The sequence below is a fragment of the Ostreococcus tauri genome (assembly GCF_000214015.3).
Source record: "Ostreococcus tauri WGS project CAID00000000 data, contig chromosome 06, whole genome shotgun sequence".
In the NCBI taxonomy this organism is placed as follows: Eukaryota; Viridiplantae; Chlorophyta; class Mamiellophyceae; order Mamiellales; family Bathycoccaceae; genus Ostreococcus; species Ostreococcus tauri.
In genome coordinates this window covers 68,592-90,328 of record NC_014431.2, presented here as the reverse complement: position 1 = coordinate 90,328, position 21,737 = coordinate 68,592, and the positions used below count along the sequence as shown (strand labels likewise).

The 21,737-nt window shown below is 61.0% G+C and overlaps 13 protein-coding genes across 13 annotated transcripts; 5 read left to right on the top strand and 8 right to left on the bottom strand.

The window, feature by feature from the left end:
• Positions 1 to 148: 148 nt before the first annotated feature.
• Positions 149 to 736, bottom strand: OT_ostta06g00540 (unnamed product; the record flags this gene model as incomplete). The annotated part of the gene is made up of 1 exon (XM_022983936.1): positions 149 to 736. One exon carries the CDS (start codon positions 734 to 736, stop codon positions 149 to 151), a length of 588 nt encoding a protein of 195 aa, XP_022839146.1.
• A 281-nt stretch (positions 737 to 1,017) lies between these two features.
• OT_ostta06g00530 (Protein of unknown function DUF3353) lies at positions 1,018 to 1,839 on the bottom strand (the record flags this gene model as incomplete). Its single annotated transcript, XM_022983935.1, has 1 exon — positions 1,018 to 1,839. One exon carries the CDS (start codon positions 1,837 to 1,839, stop codon positions 1,018 to 1,020), a length of 822 nt encoding a protein of 273 aa, XP_022839145.1.
• Positions 1,840 to 1,982: 143 nt separating this feature from the next.
• On the bottom strand, positions 1,983 to 3,658 carry OT_ostta06g00520 (P-loop containing nucleoside triphosphate hydrolase; the record flags this gene model as incomplete). The annotated part of the gene is made up of 2 exons (XM_022983934.1): positions 1,983 to 3,238; positions 3,472 to 3,658. The coding sequence occupies 2 exons, from the start codon at positions 3,656 to 3,658 to the stop codon at positions 1,983 to 1,985; spliced, it is 1,443 nt and encodes a 480-aa protein (XP_022839144.1).
• A 624-nt stretch (positions 3,659 to 4,282) lies between these two features.
• OT_ostta06g00510 (unnamed product) lies at positions 4,283 to 4,843 on the top strand (the record flags this gene model as incomplete). Its single annotated transcript, XM_003079628.2, has 1 exon — positions 4,283 to 4,843. The coding sequence occupies one exon, from the start codon at positions 4,283 to 4,285 to the stop codon at positions 4,841 to 4,843; it is 561 nt and encodes a 186-aa protein (XP_003079676.2).
• Positions 4,844 to 4,958: 115 nt separating this feature from the next.
• Positions 4,959 to 6,818, bottom strand: OT_ostta06g00500 (unnamed product; the record flags this gene model as incomplete). The annotated part of the gene is made up of 1 exon (XM_003079627.2): positions 4,959 to 6,818. One exon carries the CDS (start codon positions 6,816 to 6,818, stop codon positions 4,959 to 4,961), a length of 1,860 nt encoding a protein of 619 aa, XP_003079675.2.
• Positions 6,819 to 7,054: 236 nt separating this feature from the next.
• OT_ostta06g00490 (WD40/YVTN repeat-like-containing domain) lies at positions 7,055 to 8,026 on the top strand (the record flags this gene model as incomplete). Its single annotated transcript, XM_003079625.1, has 1 exon — positions 7,055 to 8,026. One exon carries the CDS (start codon positions 7,055 to 7,057, stop codon positions 8,024 to 8,026), a length of 972 nt encoding a protein of 323 aa, XP_003079673.1.
• Positions 8,027 to 8,113: 87 nt separating this feature from the next.
• OT_ostta06g00480 (Amidase) lies at positions 8,114 to 9,457 on the bottom strand (the record flags this gene model as incomplete). Its single annotated transcript, XM_003079624.1, has 1 exon — positions 8,114 to 9,457. The coding sequence occupies one exon, from the start codon at positions 9,455 to 9,457 to the stop codon at positions 8,114 to 8,116; it is 1,344 nt and encodes a 447-aa protein (XP_003079672.1).
• Positions 9,458 to 9,725: 268 nt separating this feature from the next.
• OT_ostta06g00470 (unnamed product) lies at positions 9,726 to 10,592 on the top strand (the record flags this gene model as incomplete). The annotated part of the gene is made up of 1 exon (XM_003079623.1): positions 9,726 to 10,592. One exon carries the CDS (start codon positions 9,726 to 9,728, stop codon positions 10,590 to 10,592), a length of 867 nt encoding a protein of 288 aa, XP_003079671.1.
• A 72-nt stretch (positions 10,593 to 10,664) lies between these two features.
• Positions 10,665 to 13,307, bottom strand: OT_ostta06g00460 (Valyl/Leucyl/Isoleucyl-tRNA synthetase, class I,anticodon-binding; the record flags this gene model as incomplete). The annotated part of the gene is made up of 1 exon (XM_003079622.1): positions 10,665 to 13,307. One exon carries the CDS (start codon positions 13,305 to 13,307, stop codon positions 10,665 to 10,667), a length of 2,643 nt encoding a protein of 880 aa, XP_003079670.1.
• A 429-nt stretch (positions 13,308 to 13,736) lies between these two features.
• OT_ostta06g00450 (unnamed product) lies at positions 13,737 to 14,033 on the top strand (the record flags this gene model as incomplete). Its single annotated transcript, XM_003079621.2, has 1 exon — positions 13,737 to 14,033. One exon carries the CDS (start codon positions 13,737 to 13,739, stop codon positions 14,031 to 14,033), a length of 297 nt encoding a protein of 98 aa, XP_003079669.2.
• Positions 14,034 to 14,077: 44 nt separating this feature from the next.
• On the bottom strand, positions 14,078 to 15,364 carry OT_ostta06g00440 (Uncharacterised protein family UPF0047; the record flags this gene model as incomplete). Its single annotated transcript, XM_003079620.1, has 1 exon — positions 14,078 to 15,364. One exon carries the CDS (start codon positions 15,362 to 15,364, stop codon positions 14,078 to 14,080), a length of 1,287 nt encoding a protein of 428 aa, XP_003079668.1.
• Positions 15,365 to 15,517: 153 nt separating this feature from the next.
• OT_ostta06g00430 (Isochorismatase-like) lies at positions 15,518 to 16,546 on the bottom strand (the record flags this gene model as incomplete). The annotated part of the gene is made up of 1 exon (XM_003079619.2): positions 15,518 to 16,546. The coding sequence occupies one exon, from the start codon at positions 16,544 to 16,546 to the stop codon at positions 15,518 to 15,520; it is 1,029 nt and encodes a 342-aa protein (XP_003079667.2).
• A 464-nt stretch (positions 16,547 to 17,010) lies between these two features.
• Positions 17,011 to 21,736, top strand: OT_ostta06g00420 (SNF2-related; the record flags this gene model as incomplete). The annotated part of the gene is made up of 2 exons (XM_022983932.1): positions 17,011 to 19,638; positions 19,694 to 21,736. The coding sequence occupies 2 exons, from the start codon at positions 17,011 to 17,013 to the stop codon at positions 21,734 to 21,736; spliced, it is 4,671 nt and encodes a 1,556-aa protein (XP_022839143.1).
• Position 21,737: the final 1 nt, after the last annotated feature.

Here is a 21,737-nt window from a genome sequence, read left to right as displayed (position 1 = left end):
ACCTTCGAGTTTCTCGGCGCACGCGCGTCGACGACTCGCGTGACGCGGCGAGCGTTATTTTTGGAGCGCGTGGGAAAGGGAGACGAAGAGTCACGCGAGACGGGCGTCGGCGCACAAAAAGTGTAAAACTGTCCGGAGACTACGCGCTTCAGTCATCTACGGGATAGACGTCCTCGACGAACAACGGTTCGACCGGAACGCCGTCTGGGTGCTCTCCTGGGGCGCGCTGAGGCACGCGCTCTCCTCGACGCTCCGCCGCCTCTCGATCCTCCTCCAAGAGGCCGACTTGCGCGATGCGAGCGAGAAAACGGTCGTGCTCTTCGCGCTCGCGCAGATCACGCACGTCGCGAATGAACTCACACGTCACTTTCCGATGCACGAATCCCGTGCTGAGGATCTCCGTCGATTGGAGCGCGCGCATACACACTTCAAAAGTCGGCGGTAGACCAGTCTCCGGCGTCGGCTCAGAGCAATCGAACACGAACGGTTTCGGCGCGAGATTCGCATGGTCGACGTCGATCTCGTACGCCGTGCACCGCAAGAGTCTATCTCCCGGCGCGATGTCGGCGTGTTTATCGGCCCATCCGCCCGGGACGACGGAATCGACGACGGGACCGCCGGCGCCGACGTCTCGAAAGACCAATCCTTGGTTCACCGCGGGGAGCGTCAAGGTGTAGACGATGACGTATCTCTCGGTTCGCGGGTGCTTGAACAACACGCGATGGCCGTCAGCCATTGTGTGGTCGCCGCGATGCGTGGCGGCGCGCGCTCGCGCGTCGCGTCGCGTCCGAGGAGCACCGCGACTCGGCGGACGCGGAACGGCGCGCGCTCGCGCGGCGCGCGGCATGGAGAGCGGTTCGACGAAGCGCGGTGCGCGTCGACGCCGTCGAGGCGATCGATGGGCGCGAACGCGCGTTCGTGCGTTCGCACGCGGCGCGCAGTGCGGAGACGGACGCTAGATGTGTTTGTCACGTCGCGCGGCGCGACGGCTCGTTCTTACATGGTCCAATAAAATCTTTAGCGGTAAAAGCTCACCAGACCGGCGAGGACGACCCCACACGCGGCGCTGACGAAAACTTCCTGGTGCAATAGCATCCACGCCGGAACGGTCAACCCGAGGACCTCGACGATGAACTGCGGCAACCAAAACGTGCAGAAGAGGGAGACGATGAACGTGCCCAAGACGACGCCAAAGGATCGAGCGAAACGCATATTGTTGTGCTTCGTCGCCCCCGCGGGATCGAGCGTGGCGTTGGGACCCGGATCCACGTCCACGAGCTTGACAAAAAATCTGAACACCATCAAAAGCGCGGCGAAGATGGTCACCTGCAGCGTCCGCATCTGCGGCGGCGTCACCAGCGTCACCGCCGCGCACGCCATCGTCAACCCAAAGTTCACGACGACGTCCTTCATCGGGCTCGCGCACGGTCGTGGGAGCCACTTCGATCGGACGACGCGATCGGCAAATCGCACGTCCGCGCTCACGGACCCTCCGCTCAATCTCGCGCTCAGCTGTCCCTGCAAGATTGCCTCGTACGCCCGCTCGACGTCGTCCAGCTTGCCCTTCTCCCCCTTGTACAGCATTTGCTTCGAGTTATACGCTCGCTTCACCGCCACCGCGTCCGCGTCCGGCTTCACCCCGAGCACGCCGTACGGGTCGTACGCGGCGCCGCCGTCCGCGGCGCTCCGCGTCTTCACAGCGACGCGACGGGTGATTCCAAACTCATGACTTTGCCTAAAGTTTGAGGTTTTAGTCAATCGGACGGCGTTTTGTGTGCGGTTGTTTCGCGTTCGCGCGAGCGGCGCGACCGCGGAGGAGTGGGAGAGGACGATACGCATGCGTGGTGCGGTCGACGGTGGACGAGTGAGACCGCGCGTGAGGGAGTCGCGGTGTGTGGTCGATCGCCGCGGAGACGATGCTTCTCCGCACGCTTCCGCTTCCGTAAGGCTGAAATATTATATTACGCGACGGATCGATCGATCTAAGGCTTGATCACCATGGCGTCCCGACCCGGTCCGACGCCGATGAACTTGCATTCAACACCGGCGAGCTCTTCGACGCGGAGGACGTACTTTTTGGCGTTCTCCGGGAGGTCGTCCCAGGTGCGAACCTTGGAGATGTCCTCCTTCCAGCCGGGGAGGGTTTCGTATACCGTTTCCACCTTTTCCAACGTTGCGATGTCGGCCGGGAAAGACTTCGTGGTCTTACCGTTGGGAAGCTTGTACGCGACGCCGATCTTGAGCTCGTCCATTTCGCTCAGGACGTCGAGCTTGGTGATGTTCAAGTGCGTGAAGCCGTTGATCAGGTTGGCGTAGTTCAACGCAACCATGTCAAGCCAGCCAATTCTTCTCGGACGTCCCGTGGTGGTACCGTACTCGTAACCCAACTCCCGAAGCTTATCGGCGACGTCGCCGAAGAGCTCGGTTGGGTACGGGCCGGCGCCGACTCGCGTCGTGTAGGCCTTGGCGACGCCGATGATGGTTTTAAACTTTCTCGGCGCCAAACCGAGACCGTTGCAAACACCGCCGAGAGCCGGGTTGGACGACGTCACGAACGGGTACGTCCCGAAGTCCAAATCGAGCATCGTCGCGTTCGCGCCCTCGACCAAGATCTTCTTCCCGCTGTCGTGCGCTTCGTTGATGTACTCCACTGTGTCCGCAATGAAGGGTTCAATGCGCTCGGCGATTTCCTTGTACCGCACAATCTCCGCCTCGACGTCGTACTGAAACCCTTCGAACCGCGCCGCGGCGTCGGCTGCGAGCGCTCTGAGCATCGTCGCGAATCTCTCTTCATCGCGAATGTCCCCCAATCGAACACCGTTGCGCGTCGCCTTGCTCGCGTACGCTGGGCCGATGCCGCGCTTCGTCGTGCCGATTTTGTTCCCACTCAACTCCTCCTCGCGCAGGCCATCGATCTCCTTGTGTAGGTCGAACAACAAGTGCGCGCGATCGGACACGATCATGCGCCCGCGAGCGTCCACACCCGCCTGCAAGAGTTTATCAATCTCTTCGAACATCCCCGGCAGGTGCACCACGACGCCGTTCCCGACGACGCACGTGGCGTTCTCATTCAAAATCCCGCTCGGAACGAGATGCAGGGCGTACTTCTTCCCATTATCATCGTAAATAGTGTGCCCGGCGTTCGCCCCGCCCTGGCATCGAGCCACGACGTCGTACTCCCGCGCCAAAATATCCACCAACTTCCCCTTGCCCTCGTCGCCCCACTGGCTTCCGAGCACTACGAACGCGACAAAAATCCATCGGAATCCCTCGTCAGTCCACGAACGCGCACACATCGCGTCCACACCATCGTCCACCCCCCCGATCGCGCGATCGCGTCCCGAGACCGATCCGTCCGCCTCCGTCCCGCCGTCCCGCCGCCGTAGGGTCTCATCGATTCGCGTCGCGCCCGTCCCCCCCCCCGTGGTCCCACGCATCATCACTCGCGATCGCTCGACGTCCTCAACGCACCCGCACACACGTTCCCGAGCTCCGCGTACGCCCGCTCCGACGCGCGCGCGACGACGACGCGCGCGCGCGATGGGATCCCCCTCGCAATCGTCACCCGTCGCCCCTGGTCGTCCCTTCGCGCGCGCGTCGCCGTGGTCCCCCCGAACGCGCGCGCGCGGTCGGCGACCATCACGCGCGCGGTCGCCATCGCGCGCGACGTCCTCGATCGCGCGCGCGGTGTCTCGCGCGCGCGATCGCGCGCGCGTCGAGGGTTCGGCTCGCGGTGTGCGCCGTGACGGGCTTTGTGTGTCTTTATATACGACGCGTGCATCGTATACGACGGACGGTGTGTGCTGTGTGTCGCCGGCACCGCGTGTGCGCGCACTGTATGGGTCTATCCGTCGGTATACTATGTGGATATGTGTGTACTGTGTGTGCGCGTCGTTCTATCGGGGCTGATACGTTTTCGCGCGCGCGCTGTACGGGTCTGTACCGCATTGTACTATGTGGATACATGTGTACTGTGTGGCGTGATAGTGGTATCGAAGGCTCACGCGTTTTCGCGCCGAAATCGCGCGCGTCGCCGTCGCGCGCGTTGACTCGTCGACCCCCGTCGACGGCGCGACGGGCGCTCGGGCGGGACGACGCGATCGGTGCGTGACGGGCGCGACGCCGAGGGGTGGACGATCGCGTCGCGTGGCGCGGCGACGGGCGAGGATCGATCGGGTGGGAATTCCGGAAATTCCGTGATCGTCGCGCGATGACGCGCGAGGGGCGAACGCGGGACGCGAGCGCGGTGACGCCGAATCGACGGGCGGTGAAGCAGGCGAAGATGGCGACGACGCCGACGGGCGCGCGTGGGTGCGGTGGGGTGGAGGTGACGCCGCCGTGTAGCGCGGCGCCGTTCACGCCGGGACCGGGACGAGAGGCGGGATCGAAGGTCGAGACGAACGCGTGGACGCCGGAGACGCCGATGTTTGGACCGCCGAAGACCGTGGACGCGCGCGAGGGGACGTCGAGGAAGGGGATCGTGGGTGGGTTCGATTCGCCCGAGCGCGCGCGAGGGACGGCGGACGCGCGAACGGCGACGACGGAGGCGGACGCGAACGAAGCGGCGTACGGGACCCCGCCGGCGTCGCCGCGGGCGACGGGTCGCGAGAACGTACCGTTGGCGTGTCCGGCGACGCCGATCAAGGCTCGGAGGACGCGTGGGGTGTGCTTTGCGGGAGAGAATGAATCCGCCGCTCGCCCGCGAGGCCGCGTCGTGCGATCGCTCTTGGAGGAGTTCAACGCCGCGGCGCGTGAGTTGGACGACATGCTCGAGGAGAAGAGCGAAAATACGATCATGCAGACCTTTGACGACGGTTTTGATCCTTTCGATGAGCCCGAGTAGACGAAGGATCCGTTTAGGTTGAAAGATTTCGAGTCGACGAGAAAGCGTTTATTAGATGTTGCTGTGTAATTTGTGTACGTACTGCGTTATCATGACCAGGATACTCGCGCGACGACTACGGAGACGAAGACACCGGTGCATCGTTCGCGTCGCTTGTCTCGAAAGATTCAATCACCGCGTCAATCTCTTGACCGAGCGCGTCGAACGCGGCGACGTGTAAATCCGGAACCTTAACGCCGAGCCTCTTCAGCGTCGCGTACGCCTCACTGAGCTCATCGAACTCGCGTCTCGCGCTCTGTGCGCGCTCAAACTGATCGCTAACGTCGACTTTGCCCGTCGTGTCGAGCTTCATCTTGGTCAATTTCGTCGCGATGACGTTCGCGCGATCCGCGGCGTGCGACACGGCGGCTTCGCCCGCGGCGTGCGACTCTGAAATCGCCGCCGGCCGGAGCGCGCCCTTGAGCGCGCGCACGTTCACGGCGAAGCAGCATCCATCCGGACGAATCGCATCGGGCGTGTCGTCAATGTCCCTTTTGAACTCTTTCGCTCGCGATGACACTTGGACGAAGCGCTCGATTGGGTCGTCTTGGTCGTTCCATTGACCAAGCGCCTCGACGCGGTGACGTAACGACGATGACTCGCGCTTGACTGCGTCTCGCGCCGCGGTATAATGTTCACGAATCACTCCGCACACGTCGTCGACTTTTCGCTCGTATTCACTCTCATCCTCGAGCGCATTCCATCGCTCACCGAACGGAACGCTCGCTCGCAGCGACGCCGACGTCCACAGAGCGGCGCCACGGCGAACGACGCGCTCGAATGCATCGACGCTCGGCTCGAGCTCCAACGTAGTTTCGCACAAATTAACGTCGAACAGCGCGCCGATATTCGATCCCAAAGAGCTACACGATCTCACGTGCGCGGAGAACTCTTCGAGAGATGCGGATCTCGCGTTTGAGAGCGCCGAGCGCACGCGCATGAAAGCGGCTCGCTCGAACGAATCTAACTTGGAGCGAAGCGCCGCGGTTAGGGCGCGTTCGGTACACGGATACGCATCCTTAGGCGTCGCTCCGCTCGACCCATCGCTAGTCATCATGGATGATTTGATCGTGGTTGCGCTCGAGCGACGCGGGCGGTAGCGCGTCGTCGCCGCAATCATCGGACGCAGTTTTTCGTCCAAGTCATCCGAAAACCGCCGCTCGATACCATCCCTCGCGACTTTAATCTCGTCTTCAATCGCACGAATCGACGATGCGATGAGTTCTCGAGATTCATCGGCGTTTGATTGAAAGTTTGCCAGCACCGCGTCCACGTCGTACGACTTCATCTCTGTCGCGTCGTGTTCGTCGGCGGCATCCACGTCGTCGAACGCAAACACATCCGGTTCGTTGTCCACGCGCTCGACGCGCTCACGACAAAACATGCGCGCTCGCTCTTCCATCTGCTCGCACGCCGCGCGCACGCGCGTCGTCGCCGGACACGCGCGCTCCGCGAACGCCGAACCAAAAATCGCCGAAGCCTCATCGAACGCGCGTTTCGCTCGAGTAAACTTTCTCCGCCGCGCGTACCGCCGCATCACCGCGAACGATTTCCACGCGCGATGGAGCGAAAACGTCCGCATCTCGGACATCGCCTCGAACGCCGCGCGCTCTCGAAACCACCGCTCGAGATCCACGCGCTCGAGCGCCTCGCACGTCCGCGCGTCGAACGTCGTCACCCCTCTCACCGACACCGTATCGAAGAACGTCCCGTTCGCGGTCGCGTACGTCGCCTCCGCGCGCGTCGCGCACCGCCTCGGCGCGTACGTCTCCCTCGCGTCACCGCGTCCTCGAACGTACGCGAATCCATCCTCGTCTTCCCGAGCGACGCCCTCGACGCGCGCGCGCCCGTCGCCCACGCGGGCGTCGGCGCGAAACACGTCGCGCCACGCGGTCGCGCGCCCGTCGCCCACGCGCGGCGTCGCGGCGCGCGCCATCGCCCGAGGGCGCGTCGCGCGATACGAACCGTCGCGCTATTTTTACCGCCCACGAGCGCCGCGGTCGATGGACACCACATCGCCGATATCCGCATGTTGTATGTACCGAGTCCCTATGCACGAGTCACGACCCATCGATCGACGTCGCACCCTAGGGTCTCCGTCCCGGCGGCTCCCAAGTGCGACGACGCGCGCGACGCACACGCGCGCGCGCGGCACGCGAGGACGCCCACGCGATGCGTCCGATCCTGCTCAAGGGCCACGAGCGCCCGCTGACGTTCATTCGGTACAACCGCGAGGGTGATCTCTTGTTCACGTGCGCGAAAGATCATCACCCGACGCTGTGGTACGGTGACACGGGCGAGCGCGTGGGCACGTACGTCGGACACAACGGCGCGGTGTGGACGTGCGACGTGAGCGATGATAGCTCGACCCTGCTCACGGGGAGCGCGGACACCACGGCGAAGCTGTGGGACGCGAAGACGGGGGAGTGCTACTTTACGTTTACGTTTGACCAGCCGGTGCGGGCGGTGGCGCTGGCGCACGGAGGAAAACGCGCGGCGATCACGACGGATCCGTTCATGGGCGTCCCGAGCGCGATACACATCGTGGAGATTGATTTGGAGGATCGGTCGAGGCAGACGGCGAGGGTGATTCGTCGGATCGATGGACCGCAGGGACGGGTGACGCGCGTCTTGTGGGGACCGCTGAACCGAACGGTGATCACGGGGGGCGAAGATGGGATCATCCGGTCGTGGGACGCCGAGAACGGGGAAGTTTTGAAGATTTCTCAGGAACACTCGAAACAGATTCAGCACTTGTCCATGAGCGAGGACGGAAGTCACTTTATCAGCGCGTCGTTGGATAAGACGGCCAAGGTGTTCGACTCAGAGACGCTGGAGTGTATGAAGACGTACTCGGCGGATCGTCCGGTGAACGCGGCGATTTTATCGCCGATTAGGGATCACATCGTTCTCGGGGGCGGACAGGACGCCATGTCCGTGACGACGACGAGCTCAAAGGCGGGGAAGTTTGACTCTAAGATTTACCACAAAATTTTCGAGGAGGAAATCGGCGGCATTCGCGGTCACTTCGGTCCGATCAACGCCCTGGCGTTCAACCCGGACGGGCGAAGCTTTACGAGTGGAGGGGAAGACGGTTACGTGAGAATCCATCCCTTGGACAACTCGTACTTCGAGATCCCATGATAGACTGCGGTTGAATACGCGACTTGTGAATAGAATGCAAAGAGAAACGTAACTCGTACGCGTTACACGTTCCATTAAAATCGTCATCTACGGTACCTTTAAGCCTATGACCCACGCGAGCTTCTCCGCGAACGCGAGTAAGGCCTCATCGGTGCCTCGTCTCGACATGAGCATCAGCCCGACCGGTTCGCCTTCGATCTCCACGGCGGGAATGACGACGCACGGGAGTCTCGCGAGAGACGCCGGCGCGCCGAGCGCGAGCGCTACGCTCCGCGCCTCCGCGAGCTTCTTGAGCGATGCCTCGGAGTTATAATCAGTCGCCGCAGGCGCGGGACCGCGTGCCGCGGGGAGAATCAAGATTGTACCGTCGGCGAGGAGCGCGTCGAGGTGATTCGTAATGCGCTCGCGCAAGGCGACGTGATGGTCCATCGTCGCCGCGTCGACGCCGATCTCGGCGGCGCGGAAACGATCACGAATCCCCGGTCCGAACACTGGTTTGTGTTCCTTGATCCACCCCCCGTGTGCGTCCCAGACTTCGCGCGTTTGGATCACGCGAAACGTTTCGCTCCACTCCGTGATTGGCGGCAGCACGCGCTCGCCGCTCTTATCGGTGAGCGCGAGGTCGGACAACACCAGGTGCACGATTCCCATGGCGTCGGGCATAGCGTCGCCTCGAGCATCTTTGAACACGCGTTTGACGCCCTCGGAAGATAACACGGCGTTCATCGCCTGTTTCACCGCCGGATCGACGAGCCTAAACGCGTCGCTGCACGCTGCTAAGCGTCCGCGTCCAATCTTCGCGCTCGTCTCCGCGTCTCGCGTCTCGGGATCGAGTAAAATCTCACCCATCACTCGCAGCGTCTTCGCATCCTTCGTGAACCACCCCACGGTGTCGAAGCTGTGACTCAACGGCACGACGCCCGTCGCGTCGACGCGCCCGTGCGTCGGCCGCGCGCCGTACACGCCGCAAAAACTCGCCGGCAATCGCACGCTCCCGATCGTGTCCGTCCCTATCGCCACGTCCGCGTGTCCGCAGCACACCGCGCTCGCGCTTCCACTGCTCGACCCACCGGGAATCCTCCCCGGAATTTTCCCTCGCGCGTTCGTCGGCGTCCCGTAATGAAAATTCTCCCCCTGCAAGCTCCACGCCAGTTCATCCATGTGCGTCTTCCCGACGAACCGCGCGCCCGCGGCCAAGACTTTGTCCACGCACGGCGCGTGCGCCGTCGCCGGTTCGCGGCCTCTCGTCTCCAAGTACGTCGGATTTCCCGCCCCCGCGCGCATCCCGCGCACGTCCACGTTATCCTTCACCGCCACCCGCATCCCTCGCAGCGCCCCGTGCGCCCCCCCGGGCACGTCCGCGTTCGTCGTCTCCCCCGCGCGCGGGTTCTCGACGAAGCAATTCGCGTCGTCGCGTCCGGTCGTCCGCATCGCGAATGTGTCTCGGACGCCCCGACGCCGTCGCGCGCGTCGCCACCCCTCGCGCTCGCCGCCGCACCGCGCTCTCGCGCGCGCGATCGTCGGACGAGCCGTCGCGCGCGCGCGCATTCGCGGTCGCGACGGACGTCGCGCGGTGTGACGCGCGTGCGGTGGAGATTTGAATCGAGATTTGAATCGTCGAATCGTCCGCGACGGCGCCGTGGCGCGTGGCGTCGGCACGCGCGCACGAACGCGCGCGCGCGTCGACGAGCAGGCGACGATGTCGACGCTGGAGATGTTCGTCGCGCGCGAGCGCGGATGGGAGGTGTTCACGCGCGCGGTGGCGACGAGATTGGATGACGCCGAGCTGTTGATGACGCGCGCGACGTCGCGGACGATGCGAGACGCGGTGAACGCGCACGTCGGACGCGAGCGCGCGTTGACGCTCGCGCGCGTGCGATTGTTCGGTGATCCCCGGCGGTTGGACGCGACGGTGGAGCCGGAGGTGGATGATTCGATGGAGACGTTTTGGCGAAAGGCGGCGCGCGGCGCGCTCGGGCGTTGGGGACTATCGATCTCGACGGAAACGATGTTAGAGACGATCGAGCGACCGCCGAGTGGACGGGGGGATGAACACGTGAAACAGCGATTGATGTACCTGAGAAATCGCTTGGGGTGCCCGTGGGATCGTCGCGTCACGGCGTCGCTGTTGCGAAAGGGATACATGTCGTCGTGGGCGTGGGCGACCGATCCGACGAAGAATGAGAACCCGTGCCCGTTCGATCGAGGCGAGCCGCGAAAACAAACTTGGATCACGAATCACGGGATCGATCCCGATGAATACTTTGAAAAGCTAAAAAAGGAGTTCACGAACGAAGACGAACGATTGGTCGACGTGTACGTCGACGAAGTCGGCCGAACGACGTTCGAAGGCGCCGATACGTTTCGAGAGCCGATGGACGACGACGAGTTCGACGAGCGGTTCGCGGCGCGGATGAAGGAACTGGCGACCCTGCTCGTCGAGGAGGGCATCATCGATTTCGTCTCCAAGAGCAAATTTTTTCACGACGCCCTCGAGGAAGCGACCAAACACGAACAAGACGAACCTTTTGGAGGAGAGCTCTTCAAAGAACTGGCCAAAAAATGAGATGATTTTTTTCTACGATACAATGTCAATTAGCCCACCTTCTACATAGCTCGACGCGCGGTTCGTTTTAATTTACTTCTTCGGCTGCGGAGCGACGATGTTCAAAATCTTGCCAGGGACGTATATGATCTTCTTGATGTCGGGGCCGAGGAATTTCTGCACCGATTCCATCGCCGTCGCCAAGGCCATCGCGTCGTCTTGAGACGTCTCTAAGCTAACCTGAATAGTTCCTCGCATCTTACCGTTCACCTGCACGCCGATGTCCACCGTGTCCTCGACGAGGAAGCTGTCGTCGGCGACCGGCCAGGAGGTCTTCGAGTTCGAACCGCTGTGGCCGAGGCGCTCCCACATCTCCTCGCTCAAGTGCGGGGCGTACGGGGACAACAGCAAGGAGAAGGGTTCTAAAATGTCTCTCGACACCTTGTCCATCTTCGTGCACGCGTTAGTGAGCTCCATCATCGCCGAAATGGCGGTGTTGAAGCGCATCTGCTCCGTCTCCTCAGTCACCTTGGCGATGCACTTGTTGAGCGCCTTGAGGCCCTCCTCGTCGGGCTTATCATCCGTCATCTTGTCCATCAGGCGATGCGTGCGAGCTAAGAATCGGAAGCAACCCTCGACGCCCTTAGTTTGCCACACCTTGGTCTCGCGCAATGGACCCATAAACATTTCATACAGACGAAGAGAGTCAGCGCCGTACGCACTGACGATATCATCCGGGTTGACGACGTTCCCGCGCGACTTGCTCATCTTGTGCGCGCGGGCGGAAACCTTAACCTTCGGGTTCGCCGTGAGCACGAAGCCATCGCCCTTCTTCGTGACGTCTCCGGAGGCGACCTTGATGGTGGACATGCCGCTAGTCTTGTTGCCCTCGACGAACTGCCCGTTCTCGTCGACGTGTGCGGAATACTCAACCTCACCCAGAATCATCCCTTGTGAAACCAGGCGCTGAAACGGCTCCTTGGTGCTGACGACGCCAATGTCGTACAGGACCTTGTGCCAGAAACGCGCGTAGAGCAAGTGCAGCACGGCGTGTTCGGCGCCACCAACGTACAAATCGACCGGCAGCCAGTACTTTTCGAGCGAGCCGTCGATGAGGGCGTCCTCGTTGGTCGGATCGATGAATCGAAGATAGTACCAGCACGAGCCCGCCCACTGGGGCATCGTGTTCGTCTCGCGCCGAGCAGGTTTGCCCGTGCGCGGATCGACCGTCTTAACCCAATCCTCGCAGTTCGCGAGCGGGCCTTCGCCGGAGCCACTCGGCTTGAAGTTATCCGTCTCTGGGAGGATCAGCGGAAGTTCAGACTCCGGCACAGGCACGGCGAGGTTCGGCTCGTCCTCGGGGAAAACCACCGGGAAGGGTTCGCCCCAGTAGCGCTGACGGGCAAAGAGCCAATCTCTGAGCTTATAGTTGGTTTGCTTTCGACCAATGCCGTTCTTGTCGAGGTAAGCGGTGATCTTCACCCCAGCCTCGACGTTGTCCATGCCGTTGACGTCGATCGCCGAGCACGCGCTGTTCATCATCTTCCCGCCGCCCGAGTGCACGCCTTCGACGCCGTCGGGTTTGCTCACGACCTCGGTGATGGGCAAATCGAACGCCTTGGCGAAATCATAATCGCGCTCATCGTGCGCCGGAACGGCCATGATAGATCCCGTACCGTACGAGCCGAGCACGTAATCGGCCACCCAAATCGGAACCTTGTCGCCGGTGAGCGGATGCGTGGCGTACGAGCCGGTGAATACGCCCGTCTTTACTTTGCTCAACTCCGTGCGCTCCAGGTCGCTCTTTCGCGAAGCTGTTTCGCAGTACGCGACGACTTCGTCCTTCTGCGATTCCGTGGCCAACGCGTCGATCATCGGATGCTCGGGCGCGACGACGAGGTAGGTTGCGCCGAAGAGCGTGTCTGGTCGCGTCGTGTACACCTCCAATTTAGCGTCTGCCATACCATCCACGGAGAAACCGAGCTGCGCACCCTCCGACTTACCGATCCAGTTGCGTTGCATCTCCTTGATCGAATCCGGCCAATCGAGCTCGTCCAAGTCCTCCAACAAGCGGTCGGCGTACTCGGTGATTTTGAGCATCCACTGCTTCATCGGCTTACGAATCACCGGGTGGTTCCCGCGCTCGCTCAATCCGTCGATCACCTCCTCGTTCGCGAGCACAGTACCGAGCGCTGGGCACCAGTTGACCGGCACCTCAGCCTGATACGCCAAGTTCTTCTCCAACAAACGCAAGAAGATCCACTGCGTCCACTTGTAATACTTGGCGTCGCACGTCGCCACCTCGCGATCCCAATCGTACGAGAACCCGAGGCTCTGAAGCTGCTCCCTGAACCGCCCGACGTTCTTCACCGTGGTCTGACTCGGGTGCGTCCCGGTTTCGATCGCGTACTGCTCCGCGGGCAATCCGAACGCGTCCCAACCCATCGGGTGCAACACGTTGTGTCCCGTCATCCGCTTGTACCGCGCGACGATATCCGTCGCCGTGTACCCCTCCGGATGCCCCACGTGCAATCCAGCCCCCGACGGATACGGAAACATATCAAGCGCGTAAAACTTCGGTTTACTCGCGTCGATCTCCCTCGGCGTCTTGAACGTCTTATCGTCGCTCCAAAACTTTTGCCACTTGCCCTCGATCGCGCCGAACGGGTACCCCCCCTCGTTCGTCGTCGTCGACGCGTCTCTCGACGCATCCGCGCCCACGACCGCGCGCGCCATCACGCGTCGCGGTCTCCTCGCGCCCGAGCTCGCGCGCGCGCACAGCGCGCGCGTCCGCGCGTCCGCCGTCGTCGTCGACGTCACGCCGGTGCGCGACGCCATCATGACGCGCGCGCGCACCGTCGCGCGCGCGAGCATCGACGCGCGACGCGCGCTCGACGCGGACGAGGAAGACGTCGCGCCCGTTCGCATGCCCCGCGCGCGGCGCCGCGAGCGTGTGACGGGCGCGGGCGACGGGAAACGACGGGGCGACGCTCGAGGGTGTAGGGCAACTGTGTCGCGCGCGCGTACCGGTATGGGATTTGGTCACGTCGCGCCGTGTGCGGTGATTCAACGTCCACGGAGCGTTACGCGAGCGTTTTTCCGATGGTGGTGACGCGGCGATCGGCGTAACACCGGGACGCGATCGCGCGTCGGGCGTCGAGCGCGATGCCGATCACGCGCGGGATACACGACCCGCGTCAGCCGTACGTCGTGCCCGAGGGCGCGTACGCGTGGGGGGCGAAAGGGGATTGGAACGGGAAGACGGGCGAGGACATGGACGTCGAGACGCAATTCGCGCGCACGACCACGACGGAAGGGTTCGACGGACGAATCGATCACGCGCACTTGAGGAATCATGAGGTTCGATTGACCGAGGAGGAATCTAAGTTTGTCCCGAACGCGAAGAACTTCGCGCCGAGGCCGAAGAATTGGAAACCCGGAAAGCATCAGAATTACTTCTAAGAAGCGTGAACGTGACGTGTCGCGGTTTCGAAAGAGTTTTGCCCTCACATCTTCGCGCCTTGTAACGTCACCGTCAAACGCCGGATGAGTCCGGAGTTAAATCCACCCACGGTTCTGTGTTCGCACAAGTACAGTCGACAATCATCGCCGAGCGCGATGACGCCGTTCGCGACAGGAAGTGTCAAGCTGGCGCCAACGATGGTTGACTTGACGTGACCGGGCATGTCGTCCGGGCCTTCCGAGGTGTGCCTAAAGAATTCGACGTTCCACGACTCGGGCACAATCGCGTTCAACGCGCGCTCAAACTTATTCTCAAACTCGACGCCTCGTCTGCCGACAACCACGGATGCGCTCGTGTGCTCGCAAAAGCAGTGCAAGAGCCCGGTATCGCACCTCGACTCTTTCGCGAGCACTGCGGCAACATCCTCCGTGATGTCAATGAGACCCCGCTTACCAGCGCTCACGGTGATGGTTTTCTGCATCAACGCTTCGTACGGATCAATGACGCACACGACGTCTCTCGAGTGCCCGCGCCCAAATCCGCCAATGTTCCTGTGCTCATTCAGGTACAAACCCTGCCACGTCCCCATACACGGACGACCTCTCGTCACGGGCACGCGAATCGAGCTCCCGATCAGCGTCGTCTTCACGTGCGCCGCCATGTCGTCCGGTCCCTCATCGACGTGTTCGAAGAAGCCTTCGTGATGCCACGACTCCGGCACAATTTTATTCAGCGCTCCCTCCAGGTCCACTCGAACGTCCGGATCGCAATTTTCGTTGATCGTCAGCGATGCGCTCGTGTGCTGACAAAAATACGTCGCCACGCCCTTATCCGGCGCCGCCTTCACCGTCGGCGCGTCGGTAACCAAGTGACAACCGCGTCCAGGCGCTCGCAGCGCCGCGCGCCTGCCCGTCTCTCTCGGATCTCCACCGTACGCGCTTAGCGTCACCGTCATCGCCCTTTCACCTCCTTCGTCATCGAGCTCGAACAGGTACACCCCTTGCCACGTCCCGAGCGCGAGCTTCCCGTCGAGCACCGGGACGCTCAGCGTCTTCCCGACCAGAGCGCTCGCGACGTCCGCATCGCCGTCAGTGATGACGTCCAGAGCCTTTAACATGTCGCGGCGAACCGATGGATCGGCGGCTTCGTTGATCGAGAGCGCGCACGAGCGCTCGGTGGCGACGGAGACGTGGGCGAGACCGACTTTCGTGCTCTTGAGAGAATCACCCAAGGCGCGCGTCACCGCGTCGGTGGCGAGGTATATCGCGCGCTTCGACGTCGAGGCGACGGTGGTGGTGCGGGTGAATGAGGTGGATGGAACGGACGCCATCGCGAGGAGCAATTGAGGCGTCGCGCTGTGATGCTGTGGTTAACGTTGCGTAGATATTTACAACCGAAGACGGTCTGGCCAGTATTATTTTATATAAAGCGGCAATACGTACTGCTTGATACATCAGTGTGCAGTGTACAGTGTGAGCGTCGATTATCGAGCGCTTAAATTGAGCGTGCTCGCGGGTGACGCTCGGTAGGAGGCTTCTTTGGCGAAGCGAGATGGAGAGCCTGATTCTGGACTCGATCCCAGTGGCACCGGTTCGTCTGCGACGAAGGCCACTTCGGTGGCTCGAACGATGGAGACAGGATCGCGCGCGGCCGATCGAATCCAAGAGCTTGACGCCGGGCTCGGGCTGAGAGTCTTTTCTTCCATCATTCGTTTGCGCGTGTTTCTCACAACGTCTTGCACGGAGTACGCCTCGTACATGTAATCGGCGTACAGCTCGAGCGCAGCTTCGTGTCTCGCTCTACTTCTATCGCCGCACGCGTCGTGTGCGACGGCGACACGGAAACCGGCGTTGAAAGCGCCGAAGACGCAGTGTTGCACGCACACGCTCGTGATGAGTCCACACACGACGACGGTTTTTACGCCAGCCGCGCGGAGTTCGGGCGACAAGCATCCTTCGCCATAAAACGCGTCAAACGTGCGCTTGTGAAACACCGCCTCGCCCTCCAAAGGCTCCGCGAACGGTTCGGTCTCGTGTGGATCGATCTCATACTTTGAGCGCCCCGGGTTCATCCTCTCGAACGTTTGTAACCAGGGACAAGTGTGATAGGCGTACGACGCCCGGACGTGGGCGACATAGGCGCCCCCCGCGCGCGCCGCGTTCAGTAAAGTCCGCATATTATTCGGAAGCTCTGGAAACGATCGCACAACCTCCGGGTTCTCACTCCAGTACACCGGTTGCACGTCCACGACCAACAAGGCGGTGTCCGGTCCGAATCCAACCTCGGGCGCGCCGAGCTCGGCGCGCAAGCCGTGGAGCTCTCTCGCGCTCGCTTCTCGGCGCATCTCGTGCGCGCTCACCATCGCCTTGGCACCAAATTTCTCTTCGCACGATGACGACAAAACAACCCGATCGAGCGCGCTGACTAACTGTCGGTTCGCCGCCACGACAGACGCGTCGGCGTCGCGCGCCGTGTCATCGATGTCGTCGCTCGGGAGGGGTGCCAACGTCATCGAATCATCTTTCGTCTCCGTCGTCGCACATCCTCCCGTCTCGCGCTCGCCCGCGAGCATGCGACTCAACATAATTCTCTCCTCCCCTCTCGCCCGTGCGCACCTCACGAATCGTCTCGCCGAACGTTCGCGCGCGCCGTACGATGGGGCGGTCGACAGCGTCTTCGGCAACCGTCGTCGCGACGTTTCGGAATCGGGTCCATCAAAAAACACGTCAATACGTGACACGCGTGTACGGGTGTATACCGTACTAACGGTACACGTAGTACGATGTACAGGACGCGACGACCGGTTCGATGCATCGTGTGTGGGCAAACAGTCATACGCGTGACGCCCGACGGGCACGGTGTGTGGGCAAACAGTCACACGCGTGACGCCCGACGGGCACGGTGTGTGGGCAAACAGTTACACGCGTGACGCCCGACGGGCACGCGCGGGACGCCACCGCAGAGCGCGATGGGGCGATGCCGCGGGTGAAACAGCGCGTGCCCACGCGCGTGCGCTCCAGCGCGTCGGACGTCGACCCCGTGGACGTCGGAAAAGGCACCGCGCGCGCGCGGAAGCGACAGCGGGGAGCGGCGAGCGCACAGAGGGCGAGCGAAGGATGCCACGGCGATGGATTCATCGAGCTCGTGGACGCGACGGGAAAGGACGACGCGCTCGTTTTTAGCGTGCCCGTGCCGTCGCGAAGTGATGTGGAGTCGTGTAGAAGTCCTGGTGACGCGAGTGTGACGGGAAGGATCAAGGTGGAGACGTTGGGGCGGTGTGGATTAGACGTCGCGCGCCTGCAGCGGGCGAAGTGGACGCGGTGCAAGGCGAGCGCGGATAAGCGGTCGTTGGAGGTGTTCGTGACCGATGTGGCGTTCGATGATTGTTCGAGGGTTCTTCTCGCGGACGAAGGTCTCGGGACGGTGCACGCTGATTTGAAGAGGAATTGTGGGGCGCTCGCGCGCGCGCACGCGGCGAGCTCGGAGAAGGCGGAAAGTCGCGGCGCGAGCGGAATAGGATTAGATTTAAACGCGCTCTTCGATGCGGTGAAACCGAACGCGGAAACGTGTCCGGAGTTTGAGGTGATGAATGACGTTTTGCTGCCTACGCCGAGGGGTTACCAGAAGCAGGCGTGCGCTTGGATGATGGCGCGCGAGGGTGCCGTGAACGCTCCTACTGGCGCACTGGACGCCAAGCGCGGCGGCGCAATCGACGCCGAGGCGCTGCATCCCATATGGCACGAACTCCCAAACGGTGGTGGGTACATCAATCGACATCTGGGGATCGTCTCTAAGAGGCGCTTTTGCGCAAACTTCGAGAGCGTGAGCGGTGGAATCTTAGCGGACGAGATGGGTCTCGGGAAGACTGTCGAGGTCATCATGCTCGTCTTGGCAAATCCTGAGCCCGAGCGCTTGAAGCGACGCAACGTCGAGATGAAGGCAGCGATGGAATCAGCCAAGAAGAAGACGCACGTTCAGCGAGCGAGGGAACCGGAGGTGAAGAAGGAGGAGCTGGTGGAAGCGAAAGCCTCGCCCGTGGTCGACTTGATGGAGACGGTGCCAGAAGACACAAGCATCGTGCAATGTCCGTGTGGCGCGAAGGATGACGACGCGTACGATGGACTTTGGATCGCGTGCGAAAAGTGTGAGACGTGGATGCACGCCAGGTGCGTTGGACTTTGTTCGAACCCGCAGCAAGAGCGACATCTGATGGGTTTGTCATCCGAAGCGCTCGAGCGCAAGTTGCACGGCTTTACGTGCGGGAAGTGCATCGCTGCGCACGCGAGCGCGACAGTGGACGTAACGTGCGGTGCGACGCTGGTGGTTTGTCCGTCGGCCATCATTGAGCAGTGGCGAGATGAGATTGAACTGCACGTACGTCCCGGATCACTTAAAGTCATTATGTACGAGGGACAGTCGAGCAAGTGCGTCGCAGGAGGCACGATGAAGGGTGTTTTTTCCGCGAAAGAACTCGCTGAAGCCGACATAGTCTTCACGACGTACGACACGCTTCGTGCTGAGATTGACATCGACACCGCAAACGGGCATGGTTTGGAAGGCGCTGAGCGAGCAAGGAGATACAAACGAAAATACGAAGTGGTCCCGACACCGCTCACGAGGTTGAAATGGTGGCGTGTCGTGCTCGATGAAGCACAGATGGTCGAGTCAAGCGTTTCGAAAGCTGCAGTGATGGTTCGTCGCCTTCCGGCGGTTCATCGATGGGCCGTCACGGGAACACCGATCTCGCGAGGTCTCGGCGATATTTTCGGTCTTCTCACGTTTCTTATGGTCTCGCCGTTCGAGCACGGCGATTTCTGGTGGCGGCGCTTGATTGAGATCCCGTACGCAAACGGAGATCCCAAAGCGCGCGAGTTACTTCACTCCCTTTTGAAGGGATTGATGTGGCGCAACTCACGAGCGGACATGGAGAAACAGCTTGGGGTGCCGCCGCAGGGTGAAATCACAACGATGCTTCGCTCTAGCGCTGTAGAGCACCATTGGTATGCGAGGCAATACTCTGACTGCGTAAATATCGCAAAGACGACATTGATGCGATATGGTCGGCATACAGACGACGAGCATATCGATCCGCGCCAAGCGGCAACCGTCATGGGACCTCTGCTGCGCCTTCGTCAGGCGTGTGACCACCCACAAGCAGGATCGCACGGTCTCGCCGGCGGCATCAGAAGCGGTGCCAACGTGTTAACGATGGATCAAATTTCCGAGAAGCTCATAGAGCGAGCACGAGTCGAGACGGAGGAGGCGCAACGCCTCGTGGCGTTCACGCTCAACGCGCTCGCCGGATTGGCGTGGATAAACAAGGATTTTCCTACGGTCATCGCAAACTATCGCGAAGTTCTCAAGCTCGAAGGCGACGGCCAGCAGATCAACGTTAGATTGGACGCGCTTCAACGTCTTCACGCACTGCACAATCTCAGCTTGGCGATGAACGCGGTGAAGGCGAACAATGAACTTTTGAGGGGAAAGAAAATTGCACCGACGATGCGAGACGAAAGCTTAGAGAAAGAAGCTGAGGCAGAAAGGCGAAAGTACATCGCGCAGCGCGCTGCTGGTATCCACATTGCGGCGAGTGAACTCGAATTGGCGACGAATACGGTGAACAAACACCTCAACAAGTGGCACCGTAGATAGACCGAAGTGGTGGGGGGTCGTCATTGATGAACTCATAAAACCGCCATCGGAATCGGACTTGTCGAGGAAGGAAAAGGGAAACGCCGAAGGTGCGTTAGGTAAGGATGTAACGGACGTCGAAGATGACGATGATGAGCCAGACATGCCCGAGGGAGCGTCGAATCTTCTCGCGCGAGTTTATCAAGCCTTTGACGGGCGATGGCAAGAGAAGCAAGCTCCGTTCACTGATGTCAACGGCCTGCGATTCACCATGCTCACGGATTTGCAAAACATTCAAGCAACGCGCATGGAGGTTCACCAAGCGATCAATGACCTCGCGAAACGCACCAAGCAAGCCGACGAGGTGGAGGTTCGCTCAATCGGCATGTGTGAAAAGTGTCGCAAGGATACAGAGTTTGCTGTTCCTGGCGTCCAGTGCATGTTTTGCAAGTACGAACCTGTGCTGGAAAAGTTTGAGTCGATGATCTTCGGCGTGAGGCTTCGCGTGCAGATGAATCGGAATGCAGGCGGAGCAATCGATTCCGACGATGATGATGTGCCTGAGCCTGATAATTATGTACCGCAAGTCACTCGCGCAGGCCGTGTCGCGGGCGAGCGACAGGATGATACCAATCGTGGCGGTGCGAGCTCGGTCGAGACAGTACTACGTATGATTCTGCCTCAACAGTCATGGTGGAAAGATAAGTTTCCGGACAGCACCGCTTGGACTCAATGCTACGAAGAATCGAAGGCACACGTTGGCGCGCTCGAAGAGATGCGGAAAGAGTTTTACAAGTTTTCGCAACTCATCATGAGGCAGCGAGAGGAAATGGCTGCGCGAGACGAGCTCGACATGTGCGTTCGAAGAATCCGAACGCGAGAGGAGCACGAGCTGCCCTACCTAGAGGCCGCTCTGGAAACCGACGGGAACTCTCGGCCTCGTCGGCAAGTTGATCCCATCCCCGAAGGACTTCGCGCTTCAATCATCTTTCCTCACGACGTTTCCCCTTTGAGCGTGAATTTTACGCAACAAAAGGCGGTGTGCGAGGTGGATTTGCGTAAATTCTCATCTCAACTCAAGTACCTCAAGACGACGCTCCTCAACGAGAACGGGAACGATGAGGCGAAAGATAAAAGAATGGAGTGTCCGATCTGCATACAGTCGTTCAGAGATGCCACCGCGGAGGTATGCGTGTTCCCGTGCGGTCATCGAACGTGCGTGCAGTGTGCGCTCGATTTAGTTCGTCGACGCGAGTCAGAGCGCGTCTCATGCGTCACCTGTCGTGAACGCTCGTACATCGAGGAATTGATGTACGTGAATAACGCCAGTAATCGAAGCGGGATCAGTGGAAAGGACGACTACGCTCGTCGCGCTAAGCGAGGAGACATCGGCTTTCTCACAGATTTACTCGGGACCAACGACGAGATGTTTTTCTCTGAAAGAAGCTGCTCAGTCAGCGGCAGCTGGGGGACGAAGATCGAGGCCATCGTTCGGCGGGTAAGATTTATTCTTGACACGGACGAAAGGACGAAGCTGATCATATTCAGCGAGTGGGATGACGTTCTCAAGGTTGTCGAAAAGGCGATTGCCGCCAACCAAGTTCGCGCCATGCGAGCAGAATCGGGTCCAAAGTTTCGAGCAGCCGTGGACAGATTCAAACACGACGGAACCGTGAGTGTGTTATTGCTGCCGATGAAGCGCGGTGCGCAAGGTTTGAACCTCACCGAGGCTCAGCACGTGTTGCTTCTCGAGCCTGTACTCGATCCGGGAATGGAGGCGCAAGCCATCAAACGTGTCGATCGAATCGGGCAGACGCGACCGACTTGCGTTCACCGCTTCGTCATACGAGATACTGTCGAAGAGAACGTGCAAAAGTTCTCCACCGAGCGTTCGAACGCGATGTGTGACGTATCGAGCGATTTATCGATACATAAAAAGGGTAAGGAGGACGGGTTGACTCTCGGCGAAATACGAGCTCTCCTCCTTCGTCCAACAGAGTTCGACGATGCAATGACGCAAACGCGCGCGGCTGCGCTGGGAGACGCTCAGGACCCAATACACGTTGATTGAT